At 41.7% G+C, this 15255-nt stretch overlaps 1 protein-coding gene across 1 annotated transcript in view; it reads right to left on the reverse strand.

Moving 5' to 3' along the window:
* Positions 1–390: 390 nt before the first annotated feature.
* The window catches only part of ERCC6L (ERCC excision repair 6 like DNA helicase), a 29019-nt gene continuing 14154 nt past the window's right edge, over positions 391–15255 (reverse strand). Inside the window, exon 2 of the mRNA XM_055393434.2 lies at positions 391–4448. Within this exon, the coding sequence (XP_055249409.1) occupies positions 785–4448 (3664 nt within the window). The 3' untranslated portion in view covers positions 391–784. The remainder of the gene's footprint in view (positions 4449–15255) is intronic.

Below are 15255 nucleotides of genomic sequence, written 5' to 3' on the forward strand. Positions count from 1 at the left end.
GAGTACAGATGGTACTTGATAAATTCTCCAGTGATAGAGCACAGAATGCTATGCTACACTTTTTGTTTTTAGGAGGGAACCAAACTCCTTTTCTGTCTACAACCTGAAGATATGACATGTTAGCATGTGTCAGAACTCAAGTGGTGGTGAGTGACAGATAGCCAAATGGTCTGCAAAGGGACTCCAGGGTAGGGCACCAGTGATAAAGCAGCCCAGCATCAGGTACCTTATCCCAGTCTGGCTGTAGTAAACCAATAGCCTACATGCTAGTGTATGTTAAGTGGGTCTTAGATCTGGAATACTAATGACAGACTTCTGCCTAAATGATTTTTACATGTATTTGTCAATATCAACCATCTCAGTGAAAGAAACTGAATGAAAAATGCTTGAGAAAAGTAACTTTAATATTATTAATATCTGGACTGTGATATGCAAAATTGACATTCTCAGAGTAAAATTTAAAATGACAGAGTAATGTTACAAAAACTTCTCTAGAAATAACATAGTTCTATTAAGTTTACAGAGTATGTCTAAAAGAAAAATGTAAGAATACTTGAGTAAAGAAATATTAACCTAGTGCTCAGAATACCAAAATATATGTATGGGGGAAAGCAGGAATAGGTGGTAAATACAAAATTTACAAAAAAAGTTAGAACAAAAACTCACTTTTTGAGTTCTCTCACCTTAAGCCTGAAGGCTTCATGCTCCCAAAGAATCCAATTATGGGAACAAATTACCTCATACTCAAGTTTTGCTTTAAAATACTATAAAACAGGTTATATTCTCAAGTTTTATTAAGTTGTTTATACAAACTTAAAGTCATGAGCATGACTTCAGGATCTGAGCTTTTTATGTCAAGGGCTTTAACTAAGCAGTCTAAGGCCTCCTGTATTTTTCCACACTCTTTCAGTTCTTTTCCATGCAAGACAAGAGTGTCATAGTCATTCACAGCCTCCATTGCCTCATCCTGGGGAGAGTCAACCAAATGTCCACCAGACAAAGGCTCAGGGTCACCTGGAGAGGTCTCCTGAGCCAGAGCACCAGGCTTAGATGTACTTAACTGACTGGATTTATTTTCTGAAGACTGTGTTTCTCTGGAAGGATCTTCTTTTGTATGCTCTGGGGCTTCGTGACTGCTTTCCTCTGCTCCTTCCTTCAGATAATCTTCAACAACCTTTGCTTCACTGCTATTGTCAAGTCTTTCCTCCATATCCTCCACATGGTCTAAAACCACATTAATAAGAGACCTCCTAGAAGCCAGGGATCTTCTAGGGTTTACAGACTTATTTATACTGTCAGATATTTTAGGTGAAAAGAAGCTTCCAGGTGGACTGATGTCATTTTTGGGAGTTGAGGCATCAAATTGTTTTACAGATAAAAACGGGAAGGGAGATGTGTTGAATGGGTTTGTGCTTGAAGTATCTTTAAAAGTATGTTCACCCTCATCATCTGAATCAATTCGTCTGGCTTTTCTTCTGATTTTCACATTAACTACTTCTTCTGGCTCATCATCTTCCTCAGAAAGATTCACAGTGAGACATGCTTTGCTATGCACTGACTCTGCTCTGGAATTAGCTGCAGAGCCACACAAGCTATTTTCTTTCTCCACATGCTCCAAAAACTGACTGGAAAGATTTTGTCCATTGTCTGCAGAGTCTTCCAAGAAAAGATTGAAATCACATGCATACTGTGCTGAAGAGGCTAAAGGTTCCTCTTCCAATTTGGCCTCATTCGCTTGAGCATCCTGCAGTGCACCGTGGGCTGCTGCTAAGTCATCATCAACTATTTTAATAACAGATACATTCGATTCTAGCCTTTGATATTCCTTTGTTTTGGGATTAGCAGGCAAGGGATTGCAGTGACGTAAAATCTCATCATCTTCTAGTTGATCTAGATTTGGTCCAAGATCAACTCTGACTGACTTGTTAGGTAAATAATTAAAACTTCCCAGAGGGCTCTCTTGCTCTGACTCCTGCATAAACCCCTCTTGTGATGCCTCTTTTTGTAGAGCCATCCCTGATAAAGAGTCAGGGAAAATCTCTTCTACATCTCCACACCCCTTGGGTAAAGTAGTGACAAAGTCATCATCAAATGTACTTACATATGGGTGCCTACCATCTTGTGGGATGGTATCATTCATCTTTATCTTGGAGAGATCTTTCTCACCCTCTTTGGGCAGATCATCAATGATTACGCTGGCCATTAAAGAACTGATTTCTTCTTCCTGGGTGTGATAAATAGGTAGATGAGATGAAGGCTGAGGCTGTGGTTTATCTACTTTGGGACGTTTCTTCTTTGTTTGATATACAGGTTCTCTCAGCCAGATGCCCTCATTCCCCGTTTTTTGTCTTTCCATTAACAGCTCTATATTTTGAGACTCAGATTCAACAAGGAATTGAGCTTTCTGAACCCTTTGTTGAATATAGTGAGAGTCTTCAATTACATCAAGCTCTTCTTTAACAGACAGGTCACGTGTGTACATCAAATCATGGTCTGAGATTCCAGCTATCCTCAAAGAGTGCAGGAAGGCAATATGTTCATCTAGGTTCTTATCAGATCTCCTCTGAGCAGCATGCAAAGACTGAAGCTGCAGCTGGGTTGCAGAGTTCTGAAAATCCTCAACTGTAAAGAGCTCTCTCAATTCTTGTTTACTAAAATATCGGAAAGGGTTCTTCTTATCACCAGTAGTTTGTCTTATTAATGAGTCCTTGAAAACCTGTCTTCTGTATATTTTTTCCTCTACAGTTCCACAAGTGATGAGCCTATAAACTACAACATTTTCTTTCTGTCCAATTCGGTAAACCCTATCCACAGCCTGAGCATCTGTTGCAGGATTCCAGCTAGGGTCAAAGATGACCACTCTGCTTGCTGCAGTTAGTGTTAAGCCAACACCACCTACTTGAGTGGTAAGCAGAAAAACAGAGTAATCTTTATTTTGCTGGAATAAACTAATTCTTTTTTCTCGTTCCACAAGATGAGTAATTGTTCCATCGATTCGCAATATCTTAAAATGCCTATTCTTTAAGAGACGTTCAATGATGTTTAGAATTCGTCTTGACTGGGAAAACACCAGAGTTTGATGCCCTTCATCTCGCAGTTTCTTAAGCAGGTCCATTAGAAATACCATTTTTCCAGATTCTTCCATCAGTGTATCATCACTTATTTGATCAATATGGTCCACATCTGAGAAATCTTCCCCTTCAATTTCATCCTGAACAGAGAATTTGGCAGCTCCTAGATTCAGCAAACCACAAGCTCGTGCAGATAGCAACCTAGGATGATCACAGAGCTTCTTTAAGACACCCAGCTCAGCCAAAGGTGAGCGTGTCTCCATTAACAACTCCTTGATATGATCGAGAGACACAAATTTCCTGTATATTTCTTCTTGTAAAGGTACAAGACGTATCCAAATAATTAAATCATTTTTCCTGGAAAGGGAAGGCATTTCACATATGGCACCAACATCTGGACTCTTTTCACTAAGCTGGACCTCTGGGTTGCTTGACTTTTTCTTCTGTACCTCTTCTTTAGTCCTCCTGAGAAAATAGGGCTTTATGATTGCCATTAAGTTTTCAGATATTTTAAATCCCAAAGCTTTTTCCCCTGGGGTAGCATCCTTCTCTCTTGCTCTAGTAATAGGATTTTCATACTCCATTTTAAAAGTTCTTAATGTTCCTAGCAGGGACCCCTGACAAGCAAAATCAAACAGGGACCATAGTTCTTGTAAATTATTCTGGATTGGGGTTCCTGTGAGGAGGATGCGATTACTGGCAGGGATTGCACGAGCACATATTGCTGACTTGGTAGATGAGGTTTTTATTTTATGTGCTTCATCAAGGATGACATAGTCCCACAAAAACTCTTGGCCATTCAAGCTGGAAAGCTGCTGCCAATTATTGATTAACATTTGGTATGTGGTGATAATGACACCATTCCTTTGCTGAATCCGACAGAGGTTTCTGGTACGTTCATCCTTGCTAGGACCATGAAAGGTTTTGACTCTCATTCCTGGAGTCCACTTGACAAATTCTCTTAGCCATATGCTAATGAGACTGGTTGGCATGATCAGAAGCACATGGTTCACAAGTGAAGCATCAAACATACCAGAAAGGAAAGCAATGATTTGAACAGTCTTTCCTAACCCCATATCGTCTGCCAGAATGCCACCTCTCCTTCCATCCCTATACAGGCTATAGAGGAAAGCTACACCTTCCTTCTGGTACTCATATAGTTGGTTGTGCAGTTCTTGATAAAGCAGCAGGCCAGAGTTGCACACATCTATGAATTCATCATCTTCATGTTCTGCCAACTCCTCCAAGGCTTCCTGTATTTTTTGGATTCTGCTCATCACCTTTTCGTTAGGAAAAATGTCCTTTGCCAAGTTGAAAAGTTTAAGTGCTTCTTCCAGATCTCCATTCTTAGTTGCTTCTTTGGCCTCCTTCACGTATCTGTAAAAATAAGGTTAAAAAAAGCTATGCATACATAGAGAGAGACTGATAGGTAGAAGATTAGAAAGAAAGGAAACAAATTGAACATTCATTCTAAGAATGCTTTAGAGTCCATTTTGGAACCCAAACCATAGTTGAGCTTTTAATATCCTCAATTCAGGATGGGAAAGATTAGTACAGAAGATACCAATGAAAGCTGGCATCACTTCAGTTCAGTTCAGTTCAGTTGCTCAGTCGTGTCCGACTCTTTGCGACCCCATGAATCACAGCATGCCAGGCCTCCCTGTCCATCACCAACTCCTGGAGTTCACTCAAACTCATGTCCATTGAGTCGGTGATGCCATCCAGCCATCTCATTCTCTGTCGTCCCCATCTCCTCCCACCCCCAATCCCTCCCAGAATCAGACTCTTTTCCAGTGAGTCAACTCGTCGCATGAGGTGGCCAAAGTATTGGAGTTTCAGCTTTAGCATCAGTCCTTCCAATGAGAAGACACAAATATCCACCAAACCCTGCCAGCAACAACTTCAGGTACTAATTGTAGGAAATGTATGTGCAAAGGTTATTGCACACACAATAACCAACCTATATTGTGGGAGCATGGAAACAAGAACATACATGAGCACTTCTCAGGCCTTATTTTTCTGGATCTCTGTGATACATTTCACACTGTTGATCACTCTGTCCTTGCAAATCCCTCCCTTCACTGGATTCATATAGAATCCTCCTGGTTTCCTCCCCCATCATTGGCCATTTCTTCTGTGTCTTTCTTAGGTTCCTATTCTTCCTCCCCAAAGTCTCAGTCCTAGCCCTCTTCTCACTCCTTTTCCTTTCTCTTTATTGTCTCCTAGAGCTTCCGCTCCCACCTATGTGTTCCTAACTCCCAAAACACTTTGTCCAACCCAAGGCTTGCCCTCAAGCTCTAGTCTAGACCCATATTCCAACTGCCTTCTGTACATCTCCACTTGAAAGTTTCATAGGCACCTCCAATTCAATTAATTCCAAATTAAACTTATTATTTCCCCTCTTAAGGTGTGCTTCTCCATTTGTATGGTAATAAATGACAGTAACATCCACTCAGCCATACAAGCTAAAAATCTAGGATCATCCTTGACTCCAACCCAAATGAGTGATCCTTGACTTCTCTTTCTAACCACCTCATCCCTTAGGCAACAGTCCCCCAAGCCCTCCTAACTTTATTTCCCAAAAATAACCTGTGTCGTGCTCTCTCATCTCTACCACTACTGTGGTCCAAGTCACCATCATCTCTGGATTGGATAACTGCAACTTCCTACTCACTGGTTTCCCTACGTCCACTCTTGACCCCTCCAACATATTCTCTGCACAGGAGCCAGAGATATTGTCTTAAAACATAAAAGAAATTGTCAGTCCTTTGCTTAAAAGTCTTCAGTGGTTTACAGTTGATAGATTTTGAAAGGGTGCCAGAACAATTCACTGAGGAAAGAGTAGTCTTTTCAACTAAATATCCATGTGCAAAAGAATGGAATTGGTCCCCTACCTCACAACATCACAAAAATTAATTCAAAATGAATCAAAGACCTAAATGTAAGTGCTGAAACCACAAAACTCTTAGAAGAAAGGTGTAATCGGTGTAACTCTGTCACGACCTTGGATTTGGCAATGGTTTCTTAGATATGATGCCAAACACATGTGCAAGCAAAGTAAAAAATAAATTTGGCTTCATAAAAGCTAAAAACATTTGTGCTTCAAAGGATACCATGAAGAAAGTGAAAAGACAACCCAAGGAATGAGAGAAAATACTTGCAAATCTTGTACCTGATAAAGGATTTGTACCTAGAATATATAAAGAACTCTTACAACTCAATAATTAAAAGACAAAGAGGGACATCCCTGGTGGTCCAGTGGTTAGGACACAACACTTTCACTGCCACGGCCCTGGGTTCAATCCCTCATCAGGGAACTAAGATCCCACCAAAAAAAAAAAAAAAGACAAGTAACCCAATTAACATGGGCAAAGTATCTGACTATTTCTCCAAAGAAGATATACAAATAGCTTACAACCACATGAAAAGATGCTCAACATTATTAGTCATCAGGGAAAATGGAAACCAAAACCACAATAACACTTCATGCCCATTGCTGCTGCTACTGCTAAGTCACTTCAGTCGTGTCCGACTCTGTGTGACCCCATAGACGGAAGCCCACCAGGCTCCCCCATCCCTGGGATTCTCCAGGCAAAAACACTGGAGTGGGTTGCCATTTCCTTCTCCAATGTGTGAAAGTGAAGTCGCTCAGTCGTGTCCGACCCTTAGCGACCCCATGGACTGCAGCCCACCAGGCTCCTCCATCCATGGGATTTTCTAGGCATGAGTACTGGAGTGGCTTGCCATTGCCTTCTCATGCCCATTAGGATGACTAGAATCAAAAAGAGAAAATACCAAGTGTTGACAGCAACACAAAAAAGTGGAAAAATTGAAACTCTATAACACTGTTGGTAGGAATGTAAAATGGAGTAGATGCTTCAGAAATTAGTCCATCAGTTCCTTAAAAAGTTACACACAGAGTTACCATGTAATTTAGGAAATCTACTCCTAGGTATATACCCAAGAGAAATGAAAACATTTGGTCACAGAAAATCTTGCACATGAATGTTCACAGCAGTATTATATTATTCACTAAACCAAAAGGGGAAATAACACAAATGTCCATCAAATGATGATATACCAGATAAAAAGGCAATATACCCATACAAGGGAATATTATGCAGCCATAAAAAGGAATGAAATAATGCTACAGCATGAATGAGTCTTAAAAACATTTTGCTACATGAAATAATCGGCCAGTCACTCACTGATACAGAGAACAAATTAGTGGTTACCACTGGGGAGAGAAATGGGGGTCATGGCGGGCAACATAGGGGTAAGGGATTAAGAGGTACTAACTATCAGGTATAAAATAAGCTACAAGGGTATATTGTACAACATAGGAAATATAGCCAATATTTTATAATAACTATAAATGGAGTATAAGCTTTAAAAATTGTGAATCACTATATCATACACCTGTAACTTACATAACATTGTACATCAACTTACATAAAAAAGCCAGTCACAAAAGGGCATATATTTTATGATTTTATTTATATGAAATGTCCAGGTTAGGCAAATTCACAGACAAAGTAGATTAGTGGTTGCCAGGGGATGGCGGCTGAGGTATTCATGGACTGGAGAGGGTATGATGGTTGAAAGGTAAGGAATTTCTTTTAAAGGTGATGAAAATGTTCTAAAACTAACTGTGGTGATGGGGTGCACAACACTGTGAACATACTAAAAATTATTAAACTGTACTCTTTTATGGTATGAGAATGGAATGGTACCTCAACAAATCTGTTAACAACAACAACAAAATCTTCAGTGGCTTCCTATGGCCTAAGAATGAAGTTTAAGCTCTGTAGCCTGGCATTCCAGGCCCTGACTGATACAGCCAGGAACTGCTGATCTCTCTGCCTTAACTTCTGCCACTTCCTGCCTCAAACATTTTCTTTTAACCCTTTATGCCCAACATACTACTTTGTCCTCTAAAACTTAGGCTCACACTACCTTCCTCTTCTGGACTATACTCCTCTCCAAGCTGACCTCACTCATTCTTTAAGACACTGTTTCTCAATGTTCTGCACAATCTCCTGGCTGCTGCTGCTGCTGCTGCTAAGTCGCTTCAGTTGTGTCCGACTCTGTGTGACCCCATAGACGGAAGCCCACCAAAGCTCCCCTGTCCCTGGGATTCTCCAGGCAAGAACAATGGAGTGGGTTGCCATTTCCTTCTCCAATGCATGAAAGTGAAAAGTGAAAGTGAAGTCACTCAGTCGTGTCCGACTCTTCGAGACCCCATGGACTACAGCCTACCAGGCTCCTCCGCCCATGGGATTTTCCAGGCAAGAGTACTGGAGTGGGCTGCCATTGCCTTCTCCACAATCTCCTGGAGGGCTTGTTAAAACACAGATTGCTGGACCTCAACATCAGATTTTTTGATTCTGTAGTGAGGCCCAAGAATTTGCAGTTCTACAAAGTTCCCAGGTGATGCTAATGCTTCTGGTCCAGAAACCACATTTCAAGAGCTGCTTTAAGATCAGGCCTCACCTGTGGTTCCTCTAGGATGCCTTTCATCCCTACCATCCCCCATCAGTTGTTTCACCTCAGTACTCCCCTATATGTTCATCTCTATCAGTACATTTAACACACTGTATTAAAATCACCATGAAACAATCTAGCTGTATTACAAATGTATGAAACAACCTCACTGAAGAGGGTGGAGGGAAAATGTGCTGACCTAAGTAACCTAGGCCTGGAGAAGGAAACGGTAACCCACTCCAGTATTCTTGCCTGGAGAATCCCATGGACGGAGAAGCCTGGTAGGCTACAGTCCACGGGGTCGCATAGAGTTGGACACGACTGAGCGACGGAATGGAACGGAAGTAACCTAGGAAATGAATGAAGTCTGTAAGAGTAAAACCAAAAGAAACATAAGCACGTACTCTAGTGAATACAGCTGTTTCCCATGGGGGTATGAGGTAAAAGTTCTGATACTGAAATGTATGTATGCTAAAGTTGAAGAATTAAGTAAATGGATGGCAGATAGTGGGAGCCAGGTTTCTCACTGTTGGAATGGGAGTTTACAGACTGGTTAAGAGAAGGTTACAATGATCCAGGCGGTAATGGATCAGAATTAGAAACATCACTATAAACCCATGTTCAACATAAATACAGATCAGTTCAGTTCAGTCACTCAGTCGTGTCCAACTCTTTGTGACCCCACGGACTACAGCACGCCAGGCTTCCCTGTCCATCACCAACTCCCAAAGCTTGCCCAAACTCAAGTCCAAGTCGGTGATGCCATCCAGATAGATAAACACAGACAGTTACACCTAAAAATATTTACATACATGTGGATATATGTTGGTTAGTATATACACATATTTCCTCGCTCTATCAGCTAAGAGGGCCTAGAAGCAAGGAAACCCCAGCAGCAACAAGCACATCAAGCACCCAGATCTTGATTTCTAGTACCATTTGCCAATAAAAGGCCCAGGCCTCCATGGAAAAATGGCATTCTAGGGTTATGGCAAGAAATCTATAAGATGAGCCTGGAGCATGCTGTATTGTCAGAAAGGAAGTGGTCAAATACAAACAACATCCCACAATGATGGGAGAGTGTCAGAGACACAGGTGCCAAATGAAAGAGCTCCCAATGGTCAAAGCCAGAACAATTTGAGCAATACAATAAAGTAGTATTGGATTATAACTCAAAGTATAAAATAAATATTCATGAGTCCACAGATATATTAGTCCAATATAAATGAGTGAGTAAGTATAGGAAATGAGGCAAATCTCCTGTGCATAAGAATTTCAAATATAGACACACTACCCTCAGGAAAATGAAACAATTCCTAATCCTTAACTGTGGAGTATACATAATAACATCCTTCCAAAGAGTACAGTATGGAAAAGTGCAGTGTGGAAAAGAGTACCTTTAAAGTGAAGAAACTGGGAATTTCCTGGTGGGCCAGTGGTTAGGTTAGGACTCTGTGCTTCCACTGCAGAGGGCACGGGTTTGATCCCTGGTCGGAGAACTAAGATCCCACAAACCATGTGGTGTGGCCAAAAACAAAACAAAAATAAAGTGAAGAAACCTGGCAAACAGTACCTCAGCCAGGTGATTATGGTCAACATCAACAGTGATAAGTCATGTAGATAATATGTACCCTTTTTTGGTTTCCCTGATAGCTTAGTTGGTAAAGAATCCACTTGCAATGCAGGACACCCCAGTTCGATTCCTGGGTTGGGAAGATCCGCTGGAGAAGGGATAGATTACCCACTCCAGTATTCTTGGGCTTCCCTTGTGGCTCAGCTGGTAAAGAATCTGCCTGCAATGTGGGAGACCTGGATTCAATCCCTGGGTCTGGAAGATCCCTTGGAGAAGGGAAAGGCTACCCACTCCAGTATTATGGCCTGGACTGTATAGTCCAAGGGATCGCAAAGAGTCAGACACGATTGAGTGACTTGCACTTTCACTTTGACATAATTTAATGAAAAGGGTAATTTACCTCTGTAGTCTCCCCGCCCCCCCCAAAACCAAAAGCCCCAGTCTAAACATAAGAAAGTACACTGACAAATCCCAACTAGGGGAACAGTATACAAACTGCCTGATCAGTACTCCTCAAAATGGTCAAGGTCATCAAAAATACTGGCAAGTCTAAGAAACTGTCACAGGCAAGAAGAAGCTAAAGAGACAGATGACAAAATGTAACATGGTGTCCTAGACAGGATCAGCCAGTCAGTCAGTCAGTTCAGTCGCTCAGTTGTGTCCGACTCTTTGCGACCCCATGAATCACAGCACGCCAGAGGATGCTGGAATACAAAAAGGATATTAGGCAAAACCTAAGGAAATCCAAATAAGTATGGATTTATAGAGTAATAATGTATCAGAATTGGTTTATTAACTGTAATTAATGTACCACACAAATGTAAGATGTTAAGAATACAGGAAACTAGGTGTCGGATATATGGGAACTCTCTGTATTATCTTTGTGATATACTTGTAAGTCTAAAACTACTCTAGAATTAAAAGTTTTTTTTAAAAAAAGAAAAAAAAGTCCATTTGTGTACTTGCCTGTTGGTGAGGTGGATAAGAATCCACCTACCAATGCAGGGGACATGGGTTCGATCCCTTGTTCAGGAAGAGCCCACATGACATGGAACAAATATGCCTGAACAACTACTGAAGCTGAAGCTCCAATACTTTGGTCACCTGATGCAAAGAGCTGACACATTAGAAAAGACCCTGATGTGGGGAAAGATTGAGGGAGAAACTGGAGAAGGGGACGACAGAGGACGAGATGGCTGGATGGCATCACTGAATCAATGGACATGAGTTTGAGCAAGCTCTGGGAGATTGTAAAGGACAGGGAAGCCTGGGAGCAGAGAGGAGGTGGGAAGGAGGAAGAGAAGGCTGGGCAGGATCGATTCATTCTCCCTAGGAGAACACAGGGAGCAATTTCCAGGCTGGAACAACAGGCAGGGAACACATTTCCGCCCATCAACAGAATCTGGATTAAAGATTTATTGAGCATGGCCCTGCCCATCAGAACAAGACCCAGTTTCCCCCACAGTCAGTCTCTCTCATCAGGAAGATTACATAAGCCTCTTATCCTTATCCCTCAGAGGGAAAATGAAAGTGATGTTGCTCAGTCGTATCCCACTCTTTGCGACTCCATGGACTGTAGCCTACCAGACTCCTCTGTCCATGGAATTCTCCAAGCAAGAATACTGGAGTGGGTTGCCATTTCCTTCTCCAGGGGATCTTCGCAACCCAGGGATTGAACCTAGGTCTCCCGCATTACAGGCAGATGCTTTACCCTCTGAGCCAACAGGGAAGTATCCCTCAGAGGGAAGACAGAATGAAAACCACAATCAGAAAACTAATCAAACTGATCACATGGACAACAGCCTTGTCTAACTCAATGAAACTATGAGCCAGGCCGTGTAGGGCCACCCAAGATGGACAGGTCATGATGGAAAGTTCTAGCAAAACATGTCCACTGGAGAAGGGAATGGCAAATGACTTCAGTATTCTTGCCTTGAGAATCCCATCAACAGCATGAAAAGGCAAAAAGATGACACTGAAAGATAAACTCCCCAGGCTGGTAGGTGCCCAATATGCTATGGAGAAGAATGGAGAAATAACTCCAGAAAGAATGGAGACGGAGCCAAAGCGGAAACAACACCCAGTTGTGGATGTGACTCGTGATGGAAGTAAAGTCTGATGGTGTAAAGAACGATACTGCATAGGAACCTGGAATGTTAGGTCCATGAATCAAGGTAAGTTGGAAATGGTCAAACAAGAGATGGCAAGAGTGAATGTCGACATTTTAGGGAACAGTGAACTAAAATGGATTGGAATGGGTGAATTTAACTAAGATGACCATTATATCTACTACTGTAGGCAAGAATCCCTTAGGGAAATGGAGTAGCCCTCATAGTCAACAAGAGTCTGAAATGCAGTACTTGGGTGCAATCTCAAAAACAATGATCTCTGTTAGTTTCCAAGGCAAACCATTCAATATCACAGTAATCCGAGTCTATCCCCCGACCAGTAATGCTGAAAAAGCTGAAGTTGAATAGTTCTATGAAGAACTACAAGACCTTCTAGAACTAACACCCAAAAAAGATGTCCTTTTATCATAGGGGACTAGAATGCAAAAGTAGGAAGTCAAGAGATACCTGGCTGCTAAGTCGCTTCAGTCGTGTCCGACTCTGTGTGACCCCATAGACGGCAGCCCACCAGGCTCCCCTGTCCCTGGGATTCTCCAGGCAAGAACACTGGAGTGGATTGCCATTTCCTTCTCCTATGCATGAAAGTGAAAAGTGAAAGTGAAGTCGCTCAGTCGTGTTTGACTCTTCACAACCACATGGACTGCAGCCCACCAGAATCCTCTGTCCATGGGATTTTCCAGGCAAGAGTACTGGAATGGGGTGCCATTGCCTTCTCCCAGAGATACCTGGAGTAACAGGCAAATTTGGCCTTGGAGTACAGAATGAAGCAGGGCAAAAGATAACAGAGTTTAGCCAAGAGAAAGCAATGGTCATAGCAAACACCCTCTTCCATCAACACAAGAGAAGATGCTACATCACCAGATGGTCAACACTGAAATCAGATTGATTATATTCTTTGCAGCCAAAGATGGAGAAGCTCTATACAGTCAACAAAAACAAGACCGGGAGTTAACTGTGGCTCCGATCATGAGCTCCTTACTTCAAAATTCAGACTTAAATTGAAGAAAGTAGGGAAAATCACTAGACCATTCAGGTATGACCTAAATCAAATCCCTTATGATTATACAGTGGAAGTGATAAATAAGATTCAAGGGATTAGATCTGATAGAGTGCCTGAAGAACTATGGATGGAGGTTCATGACATTGTACAAGAGGCAGTGATCAAGACCATCCCCCCCAAAAAGAGATGTAAAAAGGTAAAATGGCTGTCTGAGGAGGCCTTACAAATAGCTGAGAAAAGAAGAGAAGCAAAAGGCAAAGGAGAAGAGGAAAGATATAACCATTTGAATGCCGAGTTCCAAAGAATAGCAAGGAGAGATAAGAAAGCCTTCCTCCATGATCAATGCAAAGAAACAGGAAAACAACAGAATGGGAAAGACTAGAGATATCTTCAAGAAAATTAGAGATACCAAGGGAACATTTCATGCAAAGATGGGCACAATAAAGGACAGAAATGGTATGGACCTAACAGAAGTAGAAGATATTAAGAAGAGGTAGCAAGAATACACAGAAGAACTATACAAAAAAATTCTTAATGACCCAGATAACCACAATGGTGTGATCACTCACCTAAAGCCAGACATCCTGGAATGTGAAGTCAAGTGGGCCTTAGGAAACATCACCACGAACAAAGCTAATGGAGGTGATGGAATTCCAGTTGAGCTTTTTCAAATCCTAAAAGATGATGCTGTGAAAGTGCTTCACTCTACATGCCAACAAATTTGGAAAACTCAGCAGTGGCCACAGGTCTGGAAAAGGTCAGTTTTCATTCCAATCCCAAAGAAAGGCAAGGCCAAAGAATGTTCAAACTACTGCACCATTGCACTCATCTCACATGCTAGCAAAGTAATGCTCAAAATTCTCCAAGTCAGGCTTCAACAGTACATGAACTATGAACTTTCAAATGTTCAAGCTGGATTTAGAAAAGGTAGAGGAAACAGATCAAATTGCCAACATCCGCTGGATCATTGAAAAAGCAAGAGAGCTCCAGAAAAACATCTACTTCTGCTTTATTGACTGCACCAAAGCCTTTGACTATGTGGATCACAACAAACTGTGGAACACTCTTCAAGAGATGGGAATACCAGACCATCTGACCTGCCTCCTGAGAAATTTGTATGCAGGTCAAGATGCAAGTTAGAACTGGACATTTAACCAGAGACTGGCTCCACATCGGGAAAGGAGTTCATGAAGGCTGTATATTGTCACCCTGCTTATTTAACTTATATGCAGAGTATATTATGCAAAATGCTGGGCTGGATGAAGCACAAGCTGGAATCAAGATTGCTGGGAGAAATATCAATAACCTCAGATATGCAGATGACACCACCCTGACAGCAGATATTGAAGAACTTTCAAGAGCCTCTTGATGAAAGTGAAAGAGGAGAGTGAAAAAGTTGGCTTAAAACTCAACATTTAAAAAACTATGACCATGGCATCTGGTCACACTCTTCATGGCAAATAGATGGGGAAACAATGGAAACAGTGAGAGACTTTTTTGGGGGCTCCAAAATCACTGCAGATGCTAACTGCAGCCATGAAATTAAAAATGCTTACTCTTGGAAGAAAAGCTATGACCAATCTAGACAGCATATTAAAAAGCAGAGACATTACTTTGCCAACAAAGGTCCGTCTAGTCAAGGCTATGGTTTTTCCAGCAGTCATGTATGGATGTGAGAGTTGGACTATAAAGAAAGCTGAGCACCGAAGAATTGATGCTTTTGAACTGTGGTGTTTGAGAAGACTCTTGAGAGTCCCTTGGACTCAAGGAGATCAAACCAGTAAATCCTAAAGGAAATCAGTCCTGAATAATTATTGGAACAACTGATGCTGAAACTGAAACTCCAATACTTTGGCCACGTGATGAGAACTGACTCATTGGAAAAGACCCTGATGCTGGGAAAGACTGAAGGCAGGAGAAGAGGACAACAGAGGATGAGATGGTTGGATGGCATCACCAACTCGATGGACATGAGTTTGAGCAAGCTCCGGTAGTTGG

This window comes from Moschus berezovskii, chromosome X, assembly GCF_049115385.1.
Source record: "Moschus berezovskii isolate FMDL1 chromosome X, NW_MosBer_1.0, whole genome shotgun sequence".
NCBI classification, from domain to species: domain Eukaryota; kingdom Metazoa; phylum Chordata; class Mammalia; order Artiodactyla; family Moschidae; genus Moschus; species Moschus berezovskii.